Source organism: Notechis scutatus, chromosome 1 (genome assembly GCF_049901735.1).
Source record: "Notechis scutatus isolate UNSWTSFEM ecotype Mainland chromosome 1, rNotScu1.2, whole genome shotgun sequence".
In the NCBI taxonomy this organism is placed as follows: Eukaryota; Metazoa; Chordata; class Lepidosauria; order Squamata; family Elapidae; genus Notechis; species Notechis scutatus.
The window spans coordinates 259,206,693-259,234,199 of NC_142009.1; the positions used below are offsets into that span (position 1 = coordinate 259,206,693).

At 36.0% G+C, this 27,507-nt stretch overlaps 1 protein-coding gene across 9 annotated transcripts in view; it reads right to left on the reverse strand.

The window, feature by feature from the left end:
* The window catches only part of SHANK2 (SH3 and multiple ankyrin repeat domains 2), a 381,276-nt gene that overhangs the window by 135,144 nt on the left and 218,625 nt on the right, over positions 1 to 27,507 (reverse strand). For all 9 annotated transcript variants that reach the window (XM_087951165.1, XM_026664726.2, XM_087951160.1 and 6 more), the window contains 2 exons: positions 17,319 to 17,401; positions 15,666 to 15,790 (listed from right to left, as the gene is read on the reverse strand). In XM_087951165.1, coding sequence (XP_087807291.1) covers positions 15,666 to 15,790; positions 17,319 to 17,401 — 208 coding nt within the window. The remainder of the gene's footprint in view (positions 1 to 15,665; positions 15,791 to 17,318; positions 17,402 to 27,507) is intronic.

Genomic DNA, 27,507 nt, shown 5'->3' on the forward strand with positions numbered 1-27,507 from the left:
AAGGTGTATATTGCTATACAAGCTGCCATTCTGTATCTGGAAGTCTTCATGCTTCCTCTTTGGTGTTTGTCTGTTGTTATATTCTACCCTTTGGAATGTCCCACCAGAGAAGCTATATGAAGTCAATTTTTCTCTGATATGTATTTTCCATGAAAACTGAAAGTTAACCTTGTTTATCAGAGGAATCAGCCCTGTTTAGATTAACATTAATTTCAGGAAGCAATATAACAATCCAAAGCTGGTCACTGTCTCACTTCTACTGTAATCTTAATTAACACAGTTCTAAAGCTGTGTTGGACATGCATCTGATTGATTACGTGGCATCACATCAATGTTGATTTCTAGGGACTACATACAGTAGAAAGACCTTCTCCAGATGATCTTTCCCCAACCTGGTCCGCTTGGGTCTTGCAATGGTATACCCATCATCACTGTAATGAAGCCTATCTACCTTGCTATTGGCCATCTTCATTTCTTTCTTTTCTTTTTTTCCCTTCATTTTCCCTGCAATATAACCTTGGTCATTTCTGCCCCAAAAGAGAACTTTAGATTGGACACAATCTAGTAACTTTCATTATTTTTCTCTTTGCTGGATATGCTACAAAGGCAAAATTGACTGTACTGTATATCCACAAAGTCTAACTAAATTCAAGCAAGAATAGTTCTCTTATTTACAGTATGTCACACAACAATCACATATGAAATATAGTTTTTAGCATTCAAAAGCCAATAGCAATTATTAATATTTGATGCAGAATTGGCAATCCAAATGAAAGAGAAGGGGAGGATGTATCCCTAAAAACAAATTTCTTTTTTCTTTTTTGCAATTATTAAAATTTAAATGTAGCATGCTACCCTGAGTTCAATTACTTGATAATGTACAATTACTTAACCATTCAAAAGTGATATGTTAAAATAGATTGGTGACTTTTCATTCTCTAGAATGAATCAGAAAAGTTATTGAACTGTATAATAGTTACCACAAGTGAATAGAACACATGCATATTCAATAAATGATTGTTTGCAGTGGATATTACTTGCTTAATTAGAAAAGAGGTTTATCTTATGAGTCTCTGAATTCTACAGTTCTGAGAGTCAATGAATTTTTCCCCATAATTATTAAATGTATGCCACTTTACCTTTTAATCAGCTGAAGATGCCATTTAATATAATATGTGCTATTCCATCAAGATACTGCCTCTTAAATAATTCCATTGGAATTAATGATGTTCATATTAATAAGCTTCAATATCACAACTGATTCACAGTAGGACTACAGAAAATGAATGACTCTCTAGCCTTTACTGTAACGGCTCTAAGGCTAAAAGCTATCAGAATTTAAATCAGGCTTCCTCAATCCAGTGACCTCCAGATATATCAAACTGGAAAAGACTGGGCTAATGGATTTATGCACCACAAACCTTTTGGATCATGAAAAACATAAATCAGAACCAAGGAGAAAGCCAAAGATATGAACATTATTTATGTGTGGAAAAGATTTTCTTGCCAATTGAAGCTTCTGTTGTGTATTTCCCAGTGATGCTGAAATTATGAGGTTAAATATTTCCTTTTCTTTAGAAAGTAAGATAGAGCAGAAGCGTGCCAGGGATACCATGTTGGTGATCCAAGAATAGAGAAATGTTTAAGGAAGTCCTTTGTGAATGTGCTATGTCTTAATCCTTGACTTCTTCCAAGTCAAAAAATGCTTTCCAAATACTTTTAGAATACAGTAGACAACTAGCTTTCAACTCATTGATTTAAGTAGAGAAACAAATGTTTATTAAACCTTACTTTTTAAAGAAAATCTAGAGTAGACTTTTTGCTTTTATCTAGCATATTAGAAGAACAATATTTTCACAGTGATTTCTACAGCATCCATTTACAAGGTATTTTCTAATCTTAATAGAAGAAGGTGCTATACACAACAACAGCAATTTTATTAAACTTTCCTCCAGAAGCTATTAATTGTTTTAATAAATTAATTGTTACACTAAATATAAAAATCATAAGACAAACAAACAAATCAGAAAATATTTTAGCACATTTTTAAAAGAATCAAACTTCCTATATCACCAAATTAGGGGGAAATGCAGCAGCAACACTAACTATCATGAATTTTTCCTTCAAGTGCTCTGGGATGCATGGCATTTCATGTGCTGGATCTCTTTAAGGCAGCTGCATCCTTTTCAGGTTTTTGCTTGAAACTAGGCATGGAAGGTTCAAAGTGCTTAAACTGATGATCAATAAAATTCATACCAAAACAAAACAGTGGAAAAATTGAGGAAATATGCCACAAGAATAGCTGCTTATTGTTAATTGGGTGATAATATACTGACAGCGTAGCTAAGTGAATATTATTAAGTGATGAGGCAGATATGCTGCTGTGTTTCAAGTGTAACTGATAAATAAATCTATCCTTAATTAGAGTATCCAAGGAAATAATCTGGTGTGACTTGATTAAAAGCAAGAAAGTATTTTCTTTTGTTGCCTTCCAAGCATTGGAAGAAGAGGCTTTTGTCATAGGTGTTAATATGAGTAATTCTAAAAATGTTAGGTAGTCAGTTTACATATAGAACCAACTCTAGTAATTTAAATTTTTAGTTATGATAGTGATGAACAGTAGAATGAAATTTTATAAGAGATTGACTTTGTTTACACAGCGTGTTAATAGTTTTTTTAATTAGAGTTCTAACTAAGGTTGCTTAATTATAATTTATTGAACAAAGCTTAACAATGTTCTCAAATTCTGCTAAACCATAATCTATAGAGACCACAAGATCTGGGATTGTGTATTATTCAGAAACAAAAACAAATAATAGCATGCACGAGCAGTCTCCAAGTGCTGCCCATGGGGCATATATGACTAGGGATCTAATCCATTCCTTATCTTACTAAAAATATTAAAAATATGAAAGCTTCAGTTGATGACACCCATTAGGGGTAGTGGAGATGAATTTTTATAGACACATTTTGTGCCAACCATAACAAATGGAAAATTATTACTTGGAATGTAAGAGAGCAATTGGTAAAGTGTATATGTAATGAGGAAATAATGTAATGAGGAAAATAAAAGAAATTTCTTTGTGAAATTAAGAGGAGGCAAATGAATATAAGGGATTCAACTGAAAGTAGTTTGATCCTCTGGAACAGACAATGTAGAAAAGTGAAAACATAGATTTAATTATGAATGTAAAAACTAAAATGAAATGTCAGAATCTGTCATAATAATGGTTTTCAGTGCACATCCAACTAAAAGCCCATAAGTTGATGATAGATGGCTGTTCAATGAATAGAGATAAATAAAATGAGAATAAATAAACAGAGCCAGTGCTGCCAGCCTCTTCTATAACCCAGGCTGGTGGAGAGAGCAATCTTGTAAGTAGAACTTTCATTGATTAAGTAATACACTGAGAAACAAAGACTACATTAAAATGTAAGAAGTAAGATTAAATAAGACAGATTTTTAAAAAAATATTTAAAAAATATGACAACTATAAGAAGACAGTAAATAGCCTTGAATAGCCACCTTCATGGTACCACAAACAACCAGGAACTCTACACTTAAGTGAGTTGAAACCCCTGGCTTCCAATATCTATTGCAACACAGAAAAAATTATTAACTGTCTTAGACTCAGTCCAACCCAGATGCCCAGCAAGAAGAAAATAACTCAGCAACAACCATATAAAAATGTTATCACAATTCTATTATTGTGAAACAAATATCTGGACATATACATGCAACAAAGCTTGTGCAGCAGATATGGAAGAAATTAGGAAATAGAACTTTTCCTCAATAGATTCAATGCATTATGATGAAACTAAGCAGTAAGTTAGAAAAAACCCTTTACAATAAAATAAAATTAACAAGATTTCAGACCCCTAAGAGATGTCATAGTGCAATGATATAACTCTTCATCATTAACCCTTTCATCCTTGCAAGGAAGTTTGTTGCTTTCAGCAAAGGTGTTCAGCAAACTTTGGATCCAATTTCAAAAGAATTTAGCCATCAATACTTTTCTTCAAGGCAAAATTTAAATTAGCTTTAGACACAAAGCAGGGTCTAATATATTAGGCTAAAATTTAATGGCACCTAAGTGGATCTTTGCATACTTTCCATCAGTGGAGAGAATGACTGGATTCATTTCCAGCTTTTCTCTTTCCAAAGCTCTTTGGCTTCAAAATGAAAACAAAGGAGGGCATGATCATTTGTGGTCACCAAGACTCATGTACAACTTGAGTGCCTTTCCCCCCTTCCCCAATTCTTCACAGAGAACTGACACCAAAACAATAGACAAGAGATGACTCAACCAATCTGAGCAAATTTGCTAGCTACCAACAGTCACTTTATATTGACTTCTTACTTTTGCACTCAAAACAAAAGCTTTTTCTGCTCTGAGAAACATGTCTGTATGTTTGTCCACAAAAAGTATTTTTCAAAGTGGCAACTGTTGAGCTACCTACTGTTCTGTATTTGTAAACGTCCGGTGCAAACGTCCGGTCATAATGGCTAGATACCAGGCACCAGGGGGTAGGTCAAACCAGAAGCTCCCTATGACTGTGTTCCCAGAGCCTGACAAAAGTATCAAGTGCTTAATTTCCTTAATAAGATTCACTTTCTGCAAATAGGGATTCCCATTCTACCAAACCATACAACTACAATAAAAGGAGACCAGGATGTCATACAATGGAAAATACGAAGGAATAGAATTATTTGATCACCAAGAGGCAACTCAAGATTTGATCAAATCTGTACCTCTGCCTAAAAGTCCCTCTAGTCTTCACAATCAAAGTTATATTTTTATTAGACACCATATGCAGACTGTATTTACACTACATCCATTATTTCAATCCAGCTACAATTGTTAATCAACAGATTTTTAAATGTTTCACATGAGGGTTTTGTTTCATGGAAACCATGGTTATTCAACAGATATAAAATTAATACATTTTATGGATATACATTTGATTATATTGCTAATTTTATGTGAAGTTACAAAATTAAACTGGGGGCAGGAATGAGTCAGAGGGAGGGAGGGAGGGAGGGAGGGAGGGAGGGAGGGAGAGAGGAGAGAGAGAGAGAGAGAGAGAGAGAGAGAGAGAGAGAGAGAGAGAGAGAGAGAGAGAATACCCCTAACATTTACAGTATCTTTAGAAAAACAGTGAAGATGGTTTTCTTTAGGATAGCATTTAGGCAGGAAAAAAATTCAGCAATATGTTTTATTAATAATTCTTAATCTTTTTCTACTCTCTCCTGCTTTGGTAGTTGATCTAAGGCTATTAGAACAGGAGGCATAAAAATGCATTTAAGCACATATGAAAAGATTATCAAGACAACAAAAAGGAACTAGGATGTTTATCTGCTCAACAAAAAAACCTTCTACATTGCCTTCGCTTGGTGTTTAGTAAGGAGCTTAATAGTGTTCATTCATTCCCATGGGCAGCTCCCAGCGCAATTCAATTCAATCTAATGTCAAGATATAAAGATGAGAGAGAAAGTATCTCAATACACATTTATTCTATAATCAGCAAACCCCATCCTGAGTATCATGAGTACTTAACATTCATGGTCAAATTGGATGTAGGATTAAATGTGCCTTTGCTTTTCATGTGTGTGTGTGTTTTTTAAAAAGAAATAGCTGCTGGAGAGGGAAGGCTTATAATTATCAGCATTTCAAAAGAAAGAAGGACACTGAGAGGGATTTTCAAGAGCATTTTCTTCCCCTGCTGTAGTCCTAAGAAAAATTGCCCCTTAGAAACCTACAATTTGCAGCAGGAGGAAATCCCTACCTCCAACAAATTCCAAGCAGTTGATTGCTTGAATATTTCCAACTACTATATATCTGCATCTATATAGGTAGTCCTTGACTTACAACAGTTCTTTTAGTGACTGTTTGAAGTTACAATGGCATTGAAAAAATTGACTTAAGACCATTTTTTAAACTTATTGCAGTAAGTTTGAAAAATTGTTGCTGCATTCCCAGTCATAGGATCCAAATTCAGGTGCTTGGCAACTGACTCATATTTATTTTATTTATTTTATTATTTATTTATTTTTTATTTGTCAATTGCTTACAAGATAATAGGTATAAGTAAAAACATAGTTATGAATACATGGATACATATAAGAAAAATAAAATATATATATAAAAGAAACAATAGGACAGGGACGGTAGGCATGTTGGTGCGCTTATGCACGCCCCCTACAGACCTCTCAGGAAAGGGGTGAGGTCAATGCAACCAATATGTTGGTTGCAGTGTCCCAGGGTCATGTGATTACTTTTTGCGACCTTCTGACAAGGTCAATGGGCAAGCCAGATTCACTTAACAACCGTGTTACTAACTTAATAACTGCAGTGATTCACTTAACAACTACAGCAAGAAAGGTCATAAAATGGGGCAAAATTCACTTAACGAATGTCTCATTTAACAACAGAAATTTTGGGGTCCCTTGTCGTTATAAGTTGAAGACTACCTGTACTATAAATGCATCTCATGTATACAGATACAAATAGTAATCATGGCAGCTGCAAACCTTAAAATATACTTCAAAGCAATCACCTTAAAAAGTGACTTATAGAGTGACCTTCTTTAGTTTTGGTGAGCTACCAAGCATGCTGTCTGAAAACACAAAAGCAGACTCTGTGTTGCCAGTTTCTTTTATAAATCACGAGAGTTTCGTTCATAACATGGGGGCAGCAAGTTGGCATAGGTAGACAATTTTAAAGGACTTCAAATTTGGAATTTTTATTGATTTATAAATGTATTGTCAAAGACTGTATTAAAAGGAAAAAAAGAAAATGCATATTTGTACAGCTAATAAGTAGAATAAAACAAAGGAACAAATGAGATAAAGTGACAAGTAAAAGGTTGAGGGTCTTTTTAATGTAATAATTATAATGATATAATTGGGTAGGGGCAATGGCTTAGTGGTTAAAAATGCTGAACTTCTGAGCTGGAAAGCTGGCAGCCCAGATTCGAGACCCAAGTGCCACATGATGGGGTGAGCTCCTATCCTTTCCCCAGCTCCTGCCAACTTAGCAATTCAAAAGCATGCTAATTAAGTACTAACTACATGATTACAGAAGTGTCTACGGACAACACTGGTTCCTTCACCTAAGAAATGGAAATGAGCACCACCCCCTAGAGTCAGACACAACTGGACAGGGGAAACCTTTAACTTTTAATGATGTAATTACAGACAGTAAATAGCACTATTCCTTTCAAACAATCAGAGTCTCCTAAACACACTGAAATCTCTTGGCTTCTGATACCAATCGCAGCACTGTAAAAGTTACCAAAATTTTAGAAACGTCATGGAGATGTTTGCTCTTAAAAAGTGCATCTTGGACTCAGAACCTATCCCAACAAGAAGATGATACATTAGAACTGACTAACATAAATAAATTATATATTTGTTGGAACAGAGCTGCGCACCGTAGAAGTCAAGTGGAATTATATTAACTTGAGGAGGGTGGGTACCTGTCAGTCAATCTTGACCCCCAGCATTTTTAGAACAAACTTTTAGAAGTGGTTTTCCATTCCCTTCTTCCTAGAGATGAGAATGTTCATCCCAAAGTCATTCAGTCAACTTTGAGCTTAAGATAGGACTGGAACAGTTTCCCAAATCCCTAGCCTGGTGCCTTAACCACTACCCTAAACTAGATCTCATATGTAGTTTAAGAAACATAGTTATATTTAACCTGTATATTTTCAGATAAGTAATAGTTTAAATGGGATTTTCCTGAAGTCCCAATTACACCTCATACAATGTACATACATACATTTCTGCTTGTACACAATTCCACAGTCAATCTTGAATCAGGTAGTGCCAAAATCAAATAAATAATTTACAGTATGACATGGATGAATGACATGCAATGAATGCAAAAAAGTACTAGTTTTCTATTTTGTTTGATTTTAGGAAGTTATTATAGCTTGTGGTGTATGTGTAGTAATTGCTCTAGCACATGCAAGCAGTAAAACAATTTATTATTGCAAATTCATCATATTTAAATATAATAAAACTGGGTAATTTTCTGCTAGTTTTTACTATAATTAGCAAATTTCTCCACCTTTTAACAGTCTAGCTTTCCTGAGAGGCTAAGGGCAAAAAAATGAGTTTACCCAAATGAAGTAAATTTTCTATCACAAGAAAATCTGCTTTTACTGTTTCAGCCATCATAGTGGCTTTCTGCTTTCAACTTACAACACGCAGACAGGGTTGAGTCGAAGCTGGTTCCTCCCCATCCAAACCTTACAGCCTTTAGGCACATGGCCAGCATCCCAACAGCATTGCCTGTCTGACTAGGGGTGTAGATTTATAATTCGGTATCATCAGCATGCTGATGATACTGTACCCTATACCAATAGATGACTCACCCTGTAGTTTCATATGGATGTTGAAAAAGAGAGGTGAAAAGCTCGAGCCCTGAGGTAATCCACATTTCAGAAGCTAGGGGCTCAACTTCTTCATTGCTATCAACACTGACTGCAACCCAACACAGAGGAAGTAGAACCACTGCAATACAATACAGAGGAAGAAGAACCACTACACTACCAATTCTTGAGTGGGTCCAAAAGAATATCATCCCCATAGTACTGAGAGCTGCTGAGAGCTTTAGGAGGACTAGAATGCTGTTTCAGTGTTGTCTTGTAGCCTGAAAAGGGTCTTGATAACCCTCTTTATCCAGGTTCCCTGTAGCTGTGTGCCAACCATTCTCACAACAACCTTCACTAAAAAGGGAAGATTGGAGGATGGACAAAGGTTGTGTAAAAATTTGGGGTCCAAGGATGGCCTCTTGAGAAAGGGTGAGCCACCACCTCCTTCAGAGCAGGCAGTTCCGCCTCCTCCATAAAGAGGTATTAATCACTGATTGGACTCAACCATATGTCACCTCCTGAAGACCTTGACCAACCAGGAGGGGCATTGGTCCATAACAAAGGTGGCTAAGGTCTAAGGGCCCTGTCCATTTCTTTGAGAACAACTGGCTCAAACTCTTTCCAGATAACAAGGCTCAGGGGCTCTGTCTAGCCAGAGTCCAGTTCGAGTGTAGTTGAATTATTTTATCTGACAGATAGTGCAAATATTCCTCACAACAACCCAGCTAGGGCTTCCTCAGCTCCTCCTTATCCAGAAGGAACATGGTTACCAATACTGGGAAACTGGTCTGCTACTTGCAGATGCAATGAGGTCAGAGAAGTAATTACGCTTCACCGCCCTTATCAACACAAGGTTAAGTCTTAGTATAGGCTCTTATCTATGCTCAGTCACCCTCTCTCTTTGTCTTTCTCCAGTGACACTCTTATGTCACTCCATCTCTCTGAGCTGCTTAGTAAACCATGAAGCTCTAGGAGATCCATGCACAAAGACTCCACATAGATGTTATATGATCCACATCTCCATATTGAACAAGAGCCTCTGCAGAACCATGTAACAGAGTTTCAGGGGGAAACCCAAGCTGCTTCTGAATCATCCAGGGTTTATCAGGTGCCATAGTGGTTAGAATGCAGTACTGCAGGCTACTTCTGCTGACTGCCAGTTGCCTGCAGTTTGGCAGTTCAAATCTTACCAGACTCAAGGTTGACTCACCCTTGATCCTTCCGAGGTGGGTAAAATGTGGACTCAAATTGTTGGGGGCAATATGCTGACTCTGTAAGCCACTTAGAGAGGGCTGTAAAGCACTGTAAAGTGGTATATAAGTGCCATTGCTATTGCTGTTTCCTGGAATGAGCTGATCAAATAGGGTCCACCTCCTTACAGTGGTGGGAGAACTCTAGGGCTAAGAGGGCATGGTCATAGAATCCAAGACTGGATATGTCCCATTCATTTTATTTTATTTTACCCAGTAAGCACAGTGGAAGAATATACTGCTTGTTATGTAGTTTATTACTCTTCATCTTTATTGTTTATTACTTTTTATTCTTCATTTCTGTGCAGTACAATGAGAAGTGAAGGGATATAAAGTGACATTTTAATTCTCTCCCCCCCCCAAGCCAATCATTTCTATACAAAAGATAAATGAGCAAAACTTCTCACACTTAAAAAATTAAAACAAAAATCCAGATATCATAAGAATTATTTTTAAGGATTTTTAAAATATAGAATTGATAACCAAGAAGGAATAAACATGCTGAACATACTCTAACAAATTATTTGTACCGTGTTTCTCATATAATAAGGCCGGGTCTTTTTTTTTTTTTTTGAGCCCCGAAAAAATGGCTAGGCCGTCTTTTTGGGGGGTGACTTAATTCCCCCCCTTGCATCTTCGGGTGGGTGGGCGGTGATGGCTTGGATGTTGACCTCGGCGTTGGGGCATTTCGTATCGGGGTCAACGCAGGCAGCACCATATCTGGGTGTGCAACAAAAGTACTTCCTAACGTCAAGCCCCCCATACCATTCCCCCCATTTCGCATGTTTTAATATAGGCCTTAATTTGGGGGGAGGGGCTTAATTTCATTTCATGCCTATAAAACATGCTGGGACTTCCTATTGGGGGAGGCCATATTGTTGGAGAAACAGGGTATATATTTGGAAGCTTTGACTTGCTGATCCTGCAAAAATGGTCTATTAAAGAACAATACTTATAATTAATTATACACATTCACTATAAATATGTAGTCAGACAATGATTGCCACATTATGCATTAAAAAATCATTAAGCATGAACCAACTAGTAAAATTGTCAGAAAGAAGCCACTTCTCTCTGCTGGTCAACAAGACACAGCCAGTTTCTTGCGCACCCAAATAAATGATACGATCACTGGCAGTGGTGGTATTCAAAAACTTTTACTACTGGTTCTGTGGGCGTGGCTTGGTGGGTGTGGTCATGTGACTGGGTGGGTGTGGATTTTTGTGCAGCCCTCACCCGTTTTTGGGAGCTTCTTAGCCACAGAGGAGCCTCTGGGGGGACGTTTTTGCTCCCCTAAGGATCCTCTGGGGCTCAGGAAGAAAAGGAACAGAGCATGGGAGGGGCATGCAGCACTCCTCCAAGCTCCACTTTGGGAGATTCCTAGCCGCAGAAAAGCCTCTGGGGGGGGCGTTTTTGCTCCCCCAAGGCTCCTCTGGGGCTCTGGAAGGCAAAAAAGGGAGGAGGAGGCTGAGCTCCTCCCTCCATTTTTTGCCTTCCTGGGCCTCAGCAAGGGGAATCCTGACATAGCTGATCTTATCTACAGCTGATTATTGGGATGGAAAAAGAGAGAGAAATACCTTAGGCGAATGTCAGGCAGGCGGGCGGGGTGAGCGAGCATCGGGCAGGAGGGCGACCGGGTGGGGGGCGTGGCCAGCCAGAACTTACTACTGGTTTGGCAACCCATGCCAAATTCTTGCTACTGGTTCGCCTGATCCATTGCGAACAGGCTGAATACCACCACTGGTCATTGGGAAAGGAAGCTTTTTTGAATAGACATGGTTCTATTAAAGGAGCTGTAATAGCACTAGGAGCTATGGTGGCACAGTGGTTAGCCTGCAGTACTGCAGGTTAACTCACTGTTCACTGCCAAGAGTTCGATTCTGACTGGCTTAAGGTTGACTCAGCCTTCCATTCTTCCAAGGTTGGTAAAACGAGGATCCAGATTGTTGGGGGCAATATGCTGACTCTGTAAACCACTTAGAGAGGGCTATAAAACATTGTGAAGCAGTATATAAGTCTAAGTGCTATTGCTATAAGTGCCAGACATGTGAAACATCCTCCACAGAGAAGTGTAACTGGCATCTACCTTGTAAACTTTGCAGTATCAACTGGGGACTCTCTTACTGAAGACTCACAGGCTTTTAAAGTTTTCGTTATGTTTTTGGTGCTGTTCTAATTTAATGGTTGAACACTAACATCTATGATTTATTTTTATACCTCATGCTTTTAACTTCATTTCTGAATCAGGAAATAAACTTTTCGAAGAATAATTTGAAATAATAAACCTTTATAATGCATTTATAAAATCGTAAGTGGAAATTATTTTGTTTAAAATGTATTTAAACAAAAGACCCGTACAAGCATTAATAACCTGTATGAAATAACAGAAACACATTGTTAAAAAGTTTACTTTTCCTTTACAATAATAGCTCTCCAGCTATATTCCTGAGATTGAGGGCAAGCATATATTATTATAAATATCTGAGTCACTGAGGATTTTCTATCACTTGGCAACAAGCATTAAGGCCAGTCACTGCCAAAATTACCATAATCCAATTTCACAGCAGTGAAAAGAACATGTGAACCTTACTGTGTTCTTACTGGAATTAATTGTTCTTCAGATGAAATATGTATGGAATTTTTAAAAAAAATCCAAGCAACTTCCTTAAATACATACTAGCAGAAAAATTGTGAATTCAGTAAACTATTCTTCATTGACAAATGTATTTAAAGTGTAATGTTCATGATTCCTATATTATAATTTAGAATTAATATTGTGCAACATTAACTTCGTAATTAAAAGTGCAAGCAATTGATCTATCATCATGGGCATTATTTGGGACAGGCTTTGCTTAGAAATAGAGTGCCTAGTAGTAGTTGTTTTTCCACTGCCAAAGACAGACTGACTCAGCCAATTTTTTTGGGTATATTCTTATTTAAAAAATGGCTGAAGTGGCTAATCTTTGCAGAGCTCTATTTTCAGTAGGGTGAAAAATGGCAATATACAGGCTTATTTTAAAATGTGGTTATGTTAGCAATCTTTAAAAATAACGGGGCTTAATAGAAAACCTGAAATGTGTACTAGACAAAAGAGTTAATATCTTGGGCTGCATCCAAAAGTAACCAGCTGGTGAAAGCTATATTTCTATCATACTTTTGAAGAGATTCTCTTTTTCTCTAGAGAATTTGCTATAAAAGATTAGAGGGTCATCCAGAGCTGATAGGATGCAATGCAGTGGTGAATTGTGGGTGGAGGGGAAGAGAAATAAGAGGTCCTACTACATAAATAGAAATATACCTTTCACCATGACCCTTAAAGATGATGTCCAAAATAAATGAAATCTGACAAAACATTAATAGCATTTTAAATGAAAAAAAAAAGGATTTATTTGATAAAATGTTATACAAGTATGTGATATAGTATTCTATGTTTGAGATCTAGGAACTTGTACTATAAATCTTCACAGACAACAATATTTGAGACATACTCCTTGATCATGCCTATCCTCATCTGGGACAGCTTCCATTTCTTTTTCTTCTTTACTTGTTTTTCATCCCATCTTTATTATTTTTTTTATAAATAACATACCTAGTACTCTGTTCTCTTCCTTACAACAATCCTCAATTTTATTGCTTCCAGTTACTTGAATTGCTAAGGGTGTTGTTCAGTTCCCAAATTATAATAATTTATTACTCTGTCTACTGTACAATGCAGACGTTCCATCTGAAAGGGAAGCATTTGTTTCATAGATTTCTGAATATTTAACAATTCTATTCAAATTTATTTAGATGTCATTGTTTCCAATAAGCTTTACTTTCAAAGAACATGTAAACATTGCAACCTTGTTCTCCAAGCACATAGTTTACTTGTTTACTTGCTACATGTGTACAAACTAAAGTGAAAAAAGTTTATATACAGTACTATATCTCAAGACCACCGCTGAAAGAAAAAAAAATATTCCCCAAAAGATCTGTACAGCTGAAAAGACATATGGATCTACATAACCAAAAGTTTGAAGTAAGTTTCTAGAAAATCTCTTACTTTACGCAAAGCCCAATATGCTTTCCTTGTAAATTCAGAGTTTATCTTTCTACATTTTACTGAATGCTCGCCCAAGATAATTATTCCTCTACATCATTTAGCAACCCAAGAGAGGTATCACTGCAATGCTGGCATACACTTACAGTTTGTGGCATTGGCCAGCATCCAAAACCACATTTAACAACTTTTACAGTAGAAAGAGGTTTGGAGCTTGTTTTCTTGAGCAGCAATCTATGCATTCTTCATGGTAAACTCATTCTGAAACCTCAGGACACCCAAAAATACTTCAAATATTTGCTGTTCACAAAACAAAGTCTCAAAAGCTTACAGGCCATGTGTTCAGTTTTCAGATCTGCCTACTCATGTATTTCAATTATGACCACCATAGGTGAATCCTTTGCAGTATATTCCGTCATATACAAGTGGTTAGTTACTGCGTTATGAACAATGACTAAACATTAAAATGCCCTTGAAGTTGAGGTTTAAATTGTAATATCTATGCAATAATCTCCCAAATAAACTCTCTAAAAAGCAAATTGACACAAGTATTAAAATTAATCTGCAAATTAATATTATGAAAAATGTATAAAGACAAATATTCAGAGATTATACAAACCGAAAGACCAAACATCCAATGCATTTTATTTCAATATATACTGCTAAAATCAATATAACCAAGAAAACAAATCAGCTAAATGCAAATATAAATGCCCAAACAATGTTAAGAAATCAGAAAGATCTCAGTTTCTATTTCTGAAGTCTGGTTTATCACTGAGAGTATAGGCTAAAATGTACAGGTATCTTAATCCAGGTATCACATGCACCAACTTAAGAAAAACAAGTACCTTAACTCTGGAAATTATATTTGAAAATGAACATTTGAAATTAGATATCTGACAAAATTCTGCTCCCTTTTTATGAAACATGTTTATACATTTACTCTCTGATGCCTAATAATTTGATGCATTTTTCTTTCAAGTGATTAAAAACCAATCAAACTCCAGGGTATCAGTCATTAAAATGAATATACAAAGTTTTCCAATGACGCCAGGCGGAAAATATTGGAGTCTCTGCTATCATAAAGATGGAATTACTACTTTTACACCAAATGGCTCTTACTTGCTGTTATGTATGTGAACTGTAAGTCTAATAACTAGAACTCATTTTTAGACACAGTACTGTATACAATGCATCAATTCATTTCTTCTTAAAATTAAATTTACCCAAAGTAAAGAAAGAATTAATCTAATAGACACTCTCCTGGAGGCTTCTCACCTGTAAAACAATGTGTTGTCTAGAGCAGGGGTGTCCAACCTTGGCAACTTTAAGACTTGTGGACTTCAACTCCCAGAATTCCTCAGACAGTCACAGCTCTTAAAGTTGCCAGGGATGGACACAGCGAGGTCTAGAGTTTTACATGTCTATAATGGTACAACTTGTGTTAATATTTAAAAAAACAAAATTAAAAATAAGACAATTAAGACAAATATGCAAAAAGTAATATGGCATCGAATGGCTAATTGCAGATAGTCCTCAACTTAGGACCGCAATGCACACCAGAATTTCTGACGTTAAAACAAGGCAGTTGATAAATGAGTTGCAGCCAGGTTGATGACCTTTTCTGCCACAGTTGTTAAGTTAATCATGCGGTCATTAAGGAAATCCAGCTTCCCCCATTGACTTGGCTTGCCAGAAGCGTGCTGGGCAAGTTGCAAAGGATGATCCCATGAGCCCAGGACATTGCAACTATTGTAAATACATGCTGGTTGCCAAGCACTCAAATCTTGATCACATGACCATGGGGGTGCTGTTTTAATTGTGTGAAGATTGGTTGTTAAGTCATGTTGCATTGTAACTTTGAACAGCCACCAAACAAATGGTTGTAAGTTGAGGACTACCTGTAGGCCTTACTGCCAATAGACAGAAAGACCAGTTTCCCTAAACTGGGATAACATTTTTCATCCCCACCAAAACAATTAACCATATTTTCCTACCTCTATCAAAAAGTCTCCTGTTCTCAAGCCAGCTTGCCATGCTACCCCTCCTTCATCAACTGATTCCAGGTACTGCAAGGCAGGGAAGGCTGGCGTTGGTGTGAATTCCTCAATTGGTGTATCAGCTTTAGGAATAATAAATGACATATCTGAATAAACTTTTAAAACATGAAATGTTGTTTCATAAAATATTGCCTGTTACAAGGCCAGAAAGCCTTTAAATAAAACACTCCATTTCTATCTATCTATCTATCTATCTATCTATCTATCTATCTATCTATCTATCTATCTATCTATCTATCTATCTATCTTCCTATTTTCTTGCATATTAATAAACTCTTGGGTTTAATCAGCAAACGAATAAAGCTCTGAATTTAACTGCTAATAAATATAAAGCCATGAATTTTGATAACATTCAGATTACATCTGAAGATAGTGTTTTTAATACTCATAGAAGTGCATCAAGAAAAACCAGGTAATTACATAGTTAGCACTCAGTATGGTGTAAAGCCATTAAATTCAACAGAAAGATCCTATAATTGTGCATTAGACACATATTCTGTATAAGTTTCACATACGTGCTTTATGTTTGTCATATACAGTTTTGATTAAGATAAACCACACAGTTTAAAGTGTGTGTTTTCAAAGGGTATTTGAATTTTTAACCTAAAGAACTCACTCCATGTGAAATTAAGATGTATAGTGAGGGAGCTCTGTTTGCTGCATAGACAGCTCAGCGCCAGCTGATCGACACAGTGATGAAGTCACTGGGTTTCCAGATGACCCCACCAAAACGTATGTTTAGCCAGGAGAGTTAATCTGTTACATAGCTAGGGGAACCCAATAGGTATTTGCCACACTCTAGTGAGGAAAGTGGCATTCCTAGACAAGGGTGTGGAGATTCCTCCATAAAGTACATATGGTATAGCCTTTCCTTGAAGACAGCAGTCTAAGGAACAGCCCATTTATTAATAAGGGGGAGGAGGTTAATAACAGACACTGGGATATACCACCACGTATAAAATTTGCCAAAAGAGTAAAACAGATCACAGATCATTAAATTTGTTGTATAAATCTACGGAAACAGATTTTGCATAGGAAAGAAATGGCATATTTAGACACAAGCAGTTTTCAAACAGTATACATAGTAAAAGGCCATCTGACATGCCTGCAGCTTATGAAAATACAAAAATGACCTGATTTTCTTCCTAAAGCTGCAGTAGTTTTACTTTGAATAAGCTGAAAAACCATTTCAAGGAAAAAAGTCAACATGCCCCTTCAACTAACACATTATTTTAGTAAAATAACTCTTTACATGGAGCATTTTGATTATCTTCCCCCAGCAGGGATGGTTTCAGGCATGCAAAATATTTAGGCAACTTCTCCTCTGAATTATTCCACAAATCAATTATTTCTTTCACACAAACACAAACACAAACACACACACACACACACACATTCTCTCAAAACTGCTCGATCAGAAACCAGTAAATCCATATCAGTACTCTACTGCACAGAAAGAACACTGTTGTCTAGCAACCAAAGGCATAAGGAATAATGCCTGTTTATTTTCAGAAATGCATGCCATTTTTCACACAAGCACTTCCCCAATCACACAGATACAAACAAAAAAAAAGAAAGAAATCCACCTACCTTTGGCCCCTCTGAGCACAAACCCAAATCCTTCATTGTCTTTTTTCTGCAGGACCACTGCCTTTTCTTCTATAATGCAGTCACTGTAGAGAGAATTCCGAGGATAGCGACCGTTATTATATCCCTTCATCACCACGGTAGTAGCTGCTCCTCCAGTGTGCAGGTTCATCATCCTCACAGCCCGTTAATCAAATAATAGTGCAGTAACCAAACATGGGGAAAATGTCATAGCAAACAACAGAAGAAGGAAAGAGACAGAAACAAAGCTTAATAGCAAAGGAGAACATGACAGTGCAACTTAACAGAGGGAACAATGCAGGGAAGGCTGAGGAAGAAACCATGCATGGTGGTGGCTGAACAAATGTGCGATCATGTCACTTGTGTGCTAGCTAGGAGCCTAACAGAAAAGAAAGTGAACTGAACAACAGTAGCATTAATAAACTCCTCAATCGTAGATGTACCAGAGGCATCTTCTAGTGAAGCCAAAATGAAACCAACCAGAAGAAAAATGAGGCAGCATTTTAAAATTTAAAGGGAGCTTGATTTGCTGTAGTGAGGAACTAAAAGGCACGAATATATTCAGAAGCTATGCCTTGCATCAAAAGCCCTTTTCAATCCTATTGAATGTTGCATACTGCAAGAATCCCACATGATCATCTGACAGCCTACAATGCTAACAACGTGCAGCTGCCTTGGCGTCATCAAGCACTAATTTTCACAGCATCAAGATCTGCATAATTTAAATAGTAACAAGGCATGTATGTTCATGATCACCTTTTTCTATCAAAAATTACAGTGCCTTCCTGAACACCAGCGTAGTGAAATACTAAAGAGAGTGTGCTCAAAAAAGCAAGGCTTAAAAAGAAGAAGGGTTAAAAATTCACTGACATTTCACTTAGGTGATATTTAAAAAAAATCTTTAAGAAATTGAATTATTCAAAGAATAAATATATATTCTAAGCTAAAATATTAAACTGTAGTATTTATTGTGCCTTAATGTACCTTCATTAAACAGTATATATAATGTATATACCTTAATTAAATACATGATTTAAATTATGCTTCTGTATTTAACTAGGAAACATTTTTGAAACAAAAATTATTTCTTTGCTTTTAGTTTTAGAAAAGCATTTTCATATATTAGGCAATGTCCATTAAAAATAAATAATAATGAAGTAATATGGTGGTGAAATGGTATAACTACTGCTCTGGCAATGAAAAATAATATAAAAGGAAATTTTGGAAATGGTCCTGTAGAATCAAAGAACCAATTTCTAAGGATAATACCATGTGTCCATATACCTGGTACATCTAATGATTTAATTTGGTTTGTATCTTAAACTAAGGATTTAGGCAACTTGCACAGAAAATTATGAATTCACATTTGAAATGCAGAAAAGTATAACAAAGAGGTCCATCAACTTTCTACCAATAGATACAAAACAGCCAGCATTCTCTGAGGAAACTCCTTCTAGGAAACAAATATGGCAACTAGCCAGTCAGGTTGGCTTCTTGGCTAATCAACTGGCCAGTTTTCACTCTTTCTTATTTCTAAATGATTGCAGAAAAATATAATTTACAATTTAAGTCTTCTATCAAGAAATTCTGTCTGAAGGGGTAAGAGAGAGATGCAAGAGTTTAATTATTCTTTACAAGCATATCTTTATTAACAATAAGAGTGATTTTTTTCAGACTTATCTAATCTAAGAGACCATGGAATATTGGAAGAGGATATAGGATTAAGGTAGCTAACATCAGATTCATCTCATTCCCCCTAGCTTCTCCTTCATTTCCCCATCTACTCTGAAAGTCTTTTTTCAGTGAAGATGTAACTTCAAATGGTCACTAAACAAACTCTTGTAAGTTGAGAACTACCTACAATTTCTGCCACATGTTAAATTTTTTAGTGGGGAGAATCTGGCATAGGGAATATATGACTTAAGGCTCACATAACTTTAGCTTTGAAACACACTATGACAGTGATGGCTAACCTTTTTGTCGTTATGTGCCGAAAGTGCACAAATGCCTGCGTGTGCACATGCACGCATGCCTGCACTTACAATGCAATGCACGCACGATCCCCCCAGCGCAACCCCTGCTCCCCTGTGCATGCGCACAGGACCCCCATGCTTCCCCCCGCCTCCCATGCAAGCGGATACCTAAAAATCAGCTGGTTGGAGAGAGGCGCATGCACATTCACAGTGGAACTGAGCTGGGGCAACAGCTTGCATGCCCGCAGAGGTGGCTCTGCGTGCCACTTCTGGCACGTGTGCCATAAGTTCACCATCACCGCACTATGAGGTAGGAATTGGAAGAACCACTGTCTGACAACTTTCTTGGCACAACAAAATCTCCAGATGTATGCATATGTCTGATTGTCAGAACATACTTCAAATCTAAATATTTCCCTTTCAGCCCTCCTCTTAACATTTGGATCCCAATATTCATTGGTTTAAAAAGCTGGGGGCAAATTATCTCTGACTTCGCATAAAGGAAAAATAGTTGATGGCTTTAAAAAAAAATAGTTACAGGTCTGTTTTTAAAGATTTTGTGACGAGGAAAAGTGCCTGCATTCCTTTATTGTTTACTAAGGTCAGTGTCCAGTTAATATAAAAAGAAAAGTACAGGAAGTCCTTGACTTACAACTTGTTCATTTAATTACCTTGAAGAGTTACAATGGTATTGAAAAAAGTGACTTATGTGTTGTTTTTCACACTTATGACTGTTGCAGCATTTCCATGATGATCAAAATTCAGAAGCTTGGCAAGTGACTCATATTTATGACAGTTATTGAGTCCTGGGATCATGTGATCACCTTTTGTGACTTTCCAATAAGCAAAGTCAATGTTGAAACCAGATTCACTTAACTGCTTGACTAAGGTAACAACTGCAGTGAATCACTTAACAAATCGGGCAAACAAAACTATTACTCACTTTTTTTAGTTCAGATTCTGTTATTTCTAAATAATAGAAGTTAAGAATGGAGTGTGGTTCCTAAATCAGGGGTCTCCAACTTTAAGACTTGTGGATTTCAATTCCCAGAATTCTGGGAGTTGAAGTCTACAAGTCTTAAAGTTGCCATGGTTAGAGACCCCTGTGCTAAATCAGTAACATAGTTTGTAAATACGGAGTAAGTAAATAAAATTGATAGTAAATACATGCAATTTCTGCAGTATAATAAGACTCAATGTCCTGTTTTGGTAAATGACAAACTACTTCAAATGATGTACAATAATTTCCTACTACTTTAAAATGAAGCTAGTACAATCATAAATTTATCTTTGTATATGCTGTACATCAGGGGTCCCCAACCACTAGTGGGCCATGAGGGGTTTGCAACTGGGCCATGAAAATGGCTGGTCAGTGGGCGCATAGGCATGTGCATCCTCATTTGTGCGACCAGCGAACAAGTGCACATGCACTCTATTTGCATGAGTGGCAGGCATGCATGCAAATTGCTCACGCAAATGGAGCTGCACGCATGTGTGCAAACCATCCCTCCTCTCCCCTGCCAGTCTGCAAAGCTGGAAATGTTAGGGAACTTTGCTATACACCTTAGTAAATATTTAATAAAGGTGGATTACTATCACCTTGTAGTTCAAAGTACAATTTAGGAATTGGAATTTTAATTCATGTGATCTGGTCTTGTCTGATTATTGTAACATTTGATGAGAACAGAATTATTAATATGACCTTGTATCAACTACTGTATTGTAAAGATGCTACTGCTGCATTATTACTTGGAATTTATATCTGTTAAGAAGTACTGTCATGCCCCTGTTGGAGACTGACTCTGAGGAAGAGGAGGAACAGCTGACAGGGATTGGAAGTGTGGCTCTGGAGGTTGTGGAGGAGGATGGGGAAGGGCAGAGGCCGGCTGGGCAGTCAGAGGAAGACCCAGGCCCATCCCCTCTTCATCCTAGGGCAGGCAGGGAAGAATCGAGAAGGAAAAAATGTGGCTTATGGGAAGGAAGCGGCCATAATTCCCCTCATTGGCTGCAGCTGGGGGGGAATAGTATATAGGAGGGATGTTTAAAACACAGCATTGCTAGAAGCAAAGCATGTTTTATTTATGGCTGAGGGTTATCTTAGTTGGCGTTCTTCCAATGGACTGTGCCTTGTTATCTTCTTGAAGTTTGTAATTAATTATCCTGGTCTGTCGTGAAAATTCCTTCAGTGCTGTTTGTTTTGGTTTTTTATTTCTCTGTTATCTGTTCTTTGAGTTTGGACTGTAATTCTTTCTTTTGGAGACTATTTTGGAAAGAATTTAATTTCCAAATGAGAACAATTGAACAATAGGGCCAAGTTGGAAACATTAAAGGAAATTTATTTACGTTTGGGAATTTATTACATGTGTGCTGCTTCCTGGGTCATCATAAGTATGGACTATTGACTAAAAGAATGACTACACAGCTACAGAAGGAAAATATATATTTGATTTGAAAATATGTATTATTGATATATAATGCTTATCACTATCTATCAAATACAGGTAATCCTCAATGTATGACCACAATTGAGCCCAAAAGTTATGTTGCTCAGTGAGAAATTTGTTATGTGAGTTTTGCTCCATTTTACGACTGTTCTTGCCACTTTGTTGACTTTGTTAAGTTGTTAAATTAGTAACAGTGAATCTGGTTTCCCATTGATTTTCCTTGTCAGAAATTTGTGAAAGGGGACCACGTGACCCTGGAACACTGCAACTGTCATAAATGTGAGACAGTTGTCAAGCATCTGAATGTAGATCACGTGAACATGGAGATGTTGCAGTGGTCATAAGTGTGAAAAATTGTCATGTCACTTTTTTCAGTGCTGATGTAACTTCGAACGGCGACTAAGCAAACTTTGTTGTAAGTTGAGGACTACCTGTACATATCAATAGTTGATTTCTGGTTATTTAGGTAATAGAATAAGGAAAAAAAGAATTTTGAGCAATCTAATCAAAATTTGGGAAATTAGAATTAGAATTCTTTTATTAGCCAAGTATTCTGTTTATAATTTAATTTTCCAGGCCTGACTTTTTCTCTGTTTGCCTTATTATTATTATTATTATTATTATTATTATTATTATTATTATTATTATTATTATTATTATTATTATTATTATTAAAGATTGAAGCTAACATTCTTTAATTAATATTAGTCATAATTCAATGTTATATATACTTACATTTGGATTATTAGTTTGACACAATAAAATTATTTCAAAGAATAATCTGGATTGCACATGCTATGCTATGATTAAATTCACAAAGAAATAGAATAATTAATTTCTTAATATTAGTTTATGGAAATTATCTGGACTAAACACTTATCCATAGTATAACAAGTTCTATTAACAGACTTATGTACTTTTGTATACATGATGATCTCTCCAATAGATTAAATATATTAAAAGTTTGTCCAAGAAACTACAATTACCAATTATTTGCTTGTACAAAGGGCATGTTGTGGGAGAAGCAATATACACAATTCTGAATTTTTTCCAAAATGTTGACAAACTACAGTATGCCAGGAAATTTTCATTGCAGTATCTCCCTAACATAAATGTTATAATCGGAAGAACAAATTCTGAGATCTATCTAAATGCCTATTTTTAATGCTTTCCCTTTTCAAAGAATAGGTGAATGATCCCAATAACTAGGAGCTTTAAACATCATATACATCCTGTATTTAATAGATTATGTGTGCCAGGAAATGCAATCAATGTATCTGTGAAATATGATTATATAAAGTGTAGCCCTGACATGATTCATGAGGGAAATTTTAATTATTTAAGACCAATAGTGAATTTTAAGCCATCCCTATTATCCCAGAAATACAAGCACTGTTTCTAAACAGGAAATACCATATATTTCTCAAAATTTAATTACAATTAGCAAACTTGCACACCTACATTCTGGCAGATCTAAATGTGTGCATGCACAGCCATTTCACTTCACTGGTGATTCCCAATGAAATAATATTGTTCATGCCATGCCTAGCTTAATATGAAAGGACATGACTATTTTAACAATTTGAGGAAAAAAGCTTACAAAAATTGGCAAAGTACCTCCCCCACATTAAATTATTAAAACCACGATGTCCTTTGAAAGTACTTATTTTAAAAGTTTGGCACAGACCTACTTCCTATAATATAGGTTTTTTTAGGAAAAACAATTATTTTTGGAGTGGATTAAAAAAATCTACAAATTCCTGGATATAAAGATCAGGAAAAACAGAAACCTATCCAATTTCATAGCAAACATTGTGTACAAGATTTTATCAGCATTTTGATGCAAGTATTTCTATTTAGAATTTAGAGATAATACTTATTCTTAAATTAAAAAATAGTAAAACCTGAACTACTAAAAATAAACTTGGTACTAGAACAATAAGACACAGACATAGTGGTTGGGGCTACTAAAGGAGCTCTTTAACCTATTCTTGCTTCAAGTTGTCAATGAAGATTCTCAAACATCCAACTAGAGTTGTCTGAAGGTTGTCTGAAATTGTCTGAAGGTTGAGTCATTAAGGAAGCTGCCTGGACTAACAACAACAACAAAACTAACAACAATAAAAATTAGTCCAGTTGCAATGATTGAACCTTCAAGTAACCTCCAGACTATTCCTGTTTCCAAAAATATTCAAAAAGTCTTGGAGGTTTTAGTAATTTAATCTCTGCTACCATCATATTTATACAAATGGTGCTAAATAGAAAGGCAGCAGTTGCTTCTTATTTTAAACCCAATAGTTTGTAAAGAATAAAATATCTTGCCCCTAATCATTAGTTAAGTTTCCCCACAGCATCTGAAAGCAACAGAGACCAAACAAGATAATGCCCTGGAGATTCTGTAACAAATCTGCACTGTAATTTTCTTGTTCTAAAAGGAGCTACACCCAGGGGATGAAGGGAAAATTTAGATTAGAGTTTAATTCTCACACATCCCTTATGGGTCATTTCAGTCACTGATTTTGCAGATAATATCTAGTCAGGCCTTTTACATCCCAGGTGTGCTTGAATTAATCATTGTCCCAAGTAGTGCCTGGAAATCAACAACCCATAGGATTTCTTTCAGATTTTCCTTTTCATTCCAATCTTGGTAGATACCTTGGCATCCCAATCAGATGGAACACACATGTAGTAATGAGAAGGTGGTATTTACAAGTAGATATGCACTTTGCAGAATTCCTTGATCATAAAACTAGCTATATGGCATTTATTAATGAAGCTCAGTTTGCTTGAAACATCATGGTGAAGGACTGGTCATCTTATTTTGGTTAAAATTAAAGTTACCTAGCCTGGTAATGAAACATTCAGAAAACCAACCTACAAGCTTGGAGAACAAACCTTCACCCTCATCCTACATTTGAGCTATAGATATTCGCCACTATTGCACAATAATTTTAATAGAGCATATTAACCTGCATGAAGTGAAATATCTCATACCAAACAAAGCTGCTTAAGAAAGCTGTTAATTCATTATGGAGACCAATTCTATATTCCCTTGCTATTTAAGAACCTAGCTTTGGCCCTATTATTGCTTTTAATAAGAGATTGTGATTTTATATAAGGATTTTCCTAATTTAGACTCTACTGTTTCAATCACCATTTTCCTGTTTTATTTTGACTTTACATTAACAGTTTTGTAAATTAGAGTTTTTTGCTATAAGCTCCTCTGAGTATGTTTTGGTATAGAAAGGCAAGATAAGATTTAAAAGTATAATAAATAGATCTGGTTAAATTGTATGTATTAAAAAAGAAAGGACTTTTGCAAATGTTATCTTTCTCAGGTATTTTAAATTATTAAGACAATATGTTTACTATACATGGAAATATGACTAATGGTGCAAAATTTATGATCTGAACTAATATATACAACTCTCTACAATTATACATTCTATTTAGGAAACTCAATCTATGATACTTTCAAGAATGAAAGTCTTCCCTTGTTATTTTGCATATTTATCCTATTCATAGTTTATTTCTCGTTCAATTAAATGTACATCTGGGGTTCAGGAATTCAAGAGATTACAACTTTAATATGTTTGCATCTTCAGACTGAGGATCAGAATATCAATCACCTCTGAAATGCAGCCCAACTAGTAATAACTTTAGCACACTATGATATCTCATGTCACAAATGCATAAACTCATCCAGAAACTTCATGAAACATGATAATACAGACTAAAATCTCAATACTGATTCAAGAAACAGAAAAAAAACCTATGAAACAATTTAATACCTTTACATCGGCAAAATGGTTCAAATGAAAAAAATTCAAAAGAAACAACAGAATGTGTCAGCAAGATTTTTCAGGTGGTACATCAGGAGAAAAAAGTGCACAATCTGGTTGAAGTAAGGCAGAAATAATATAGGAAATACGTCTCACTTAAGAGGAATTAAAACTGTTTCAGAACTTTTGCAGTCCATCAAAATAATTGACTTGGAAACACACCTCTTTTTTAGAGGACTGATTTTTTTGGAATGAGATGTAATCATCTTGTTAGTGTAGAAATCAACACACCTTTTTCAAAAGTAATGGGGTAGCACTACTGCTTTTAGATTTGTTTAGAAGATATACAAAAAATGAAGTAGCCAGGACACATGTCCTTGGTTCCTGTATAGACTGAAATCAACAATAGTAAGTGTCCAGGCCTCTCCTCTTTTAGCAATTCAAGAACTTCACACAGCAGAACGATGAATAACAAGAAAACACCAAAACAAAGTAAAAAACAAAATAGAATAGATGATGGAAGGTTCCTAAAGAGATGGTAATAGTGTTGAATCCTGAAACAAGTATAAGCAGTTTGATCATATGCTTGCCACAAGTTGTACAGAAAAAGAAGAACAAAAATGAGAAATTGCCTCAAAAGCAGTTGATGTTTTTAATGGCATGTAATTTGTTCAAGAAAGGAGAAAGAACGGAACTGTCCAACAAAATATTGCAGGCCAACACCAAAGGAATAATTTAAGTTTCACAAAAGACTTCAGAAAGAGTATGAATCTTTTAAAGAGTTCCTTAGTGACTTAAAGCTGCTAAGCCTGAATTATACAGTAATTCTGGCTAATTCATTGAATCCCCGATAAAAGGGATTTTATTTTATTTTTATCCCCAGGTTGTGCAGACCCAAAATTATAAAAATCACTTTTGGAGGATATTGATTTTACTCTGAATAAAGGAATGCAGTTGAAACTGCCACTATACATCATGTGTACAGCAAGCAATATGGTCAGCATGGTGGATTTAAGAAACCAACCAACCAACCATGAAGTTTGTTCCAATTCTCTCACTCAGGGTAACCCTAAAGGGGTAACCCTGAGATCTTTTGTTGCATGAAATATGGCATCCTCCATCAGAAGAGCTAGTGCCCTGCACTTGGAAAGGAGTGTAATGCATGAAAACAATTTAATTATTTTGCAAGAACCTTCATGCAGGAGCAGCCTAGGTTTAAGAGAAAACCAAGTAAACAAATTTTACAAGATGAAGTAGAGGAATACTGTGCAAAGGGAAACTATGGATGTTGTGAGGGAAGAAAATTGAACTATTACACTAGGAAGTAATGGCAGGTAGGATGCTTATAAAATGAACCCAGGAGTCCAAGCTAATATGTTTTCTAAATTTATAGATTAGCTATTACTTCAGTAACCAAAGTGACTCTTGGGTGCATCTGTTTGATTACAAGTTTATAATGGCCAGATAATTCCCACTAAAGGGTTTTGCTAGTTGAAAATACCTTCAGAGATCTTCCAGCGGTGCTTACTGTTGCTGTAGTTGGGATCCCATTGTTCATTTTAGATTCAACTACTTCTCAACTTTATTTAAAAGTTCCTTGGGATGATACAGAATTTAAATTGAAATGAAATCCTACATTAGTTTAACCAGTCCATTTGCCTGATGAAGTGAGCTGCAGCTCACAAAAGCTTATACTTTTTAGTAAAAAGTGTAACTGAAAAAGTGCCACCAGATCTTTTCACTAACAATTATTACCATGGTTCTCTTCTTACAAATGTTAATAATGGTAATTATTTTTTCTCATTTGCTGGAACTTGCTTTCTTAGCTGATACAACCACTTAAAGATTATCACATCTCTATGAAATTTCCTGTATTATTACATCGCCTAATGACCTTGGTTCTGTGGCCATGACTTTTCCTTCCTTCCTATGAAATATGGTTCTCTCCCATAATATCCACTTTGAAATATCT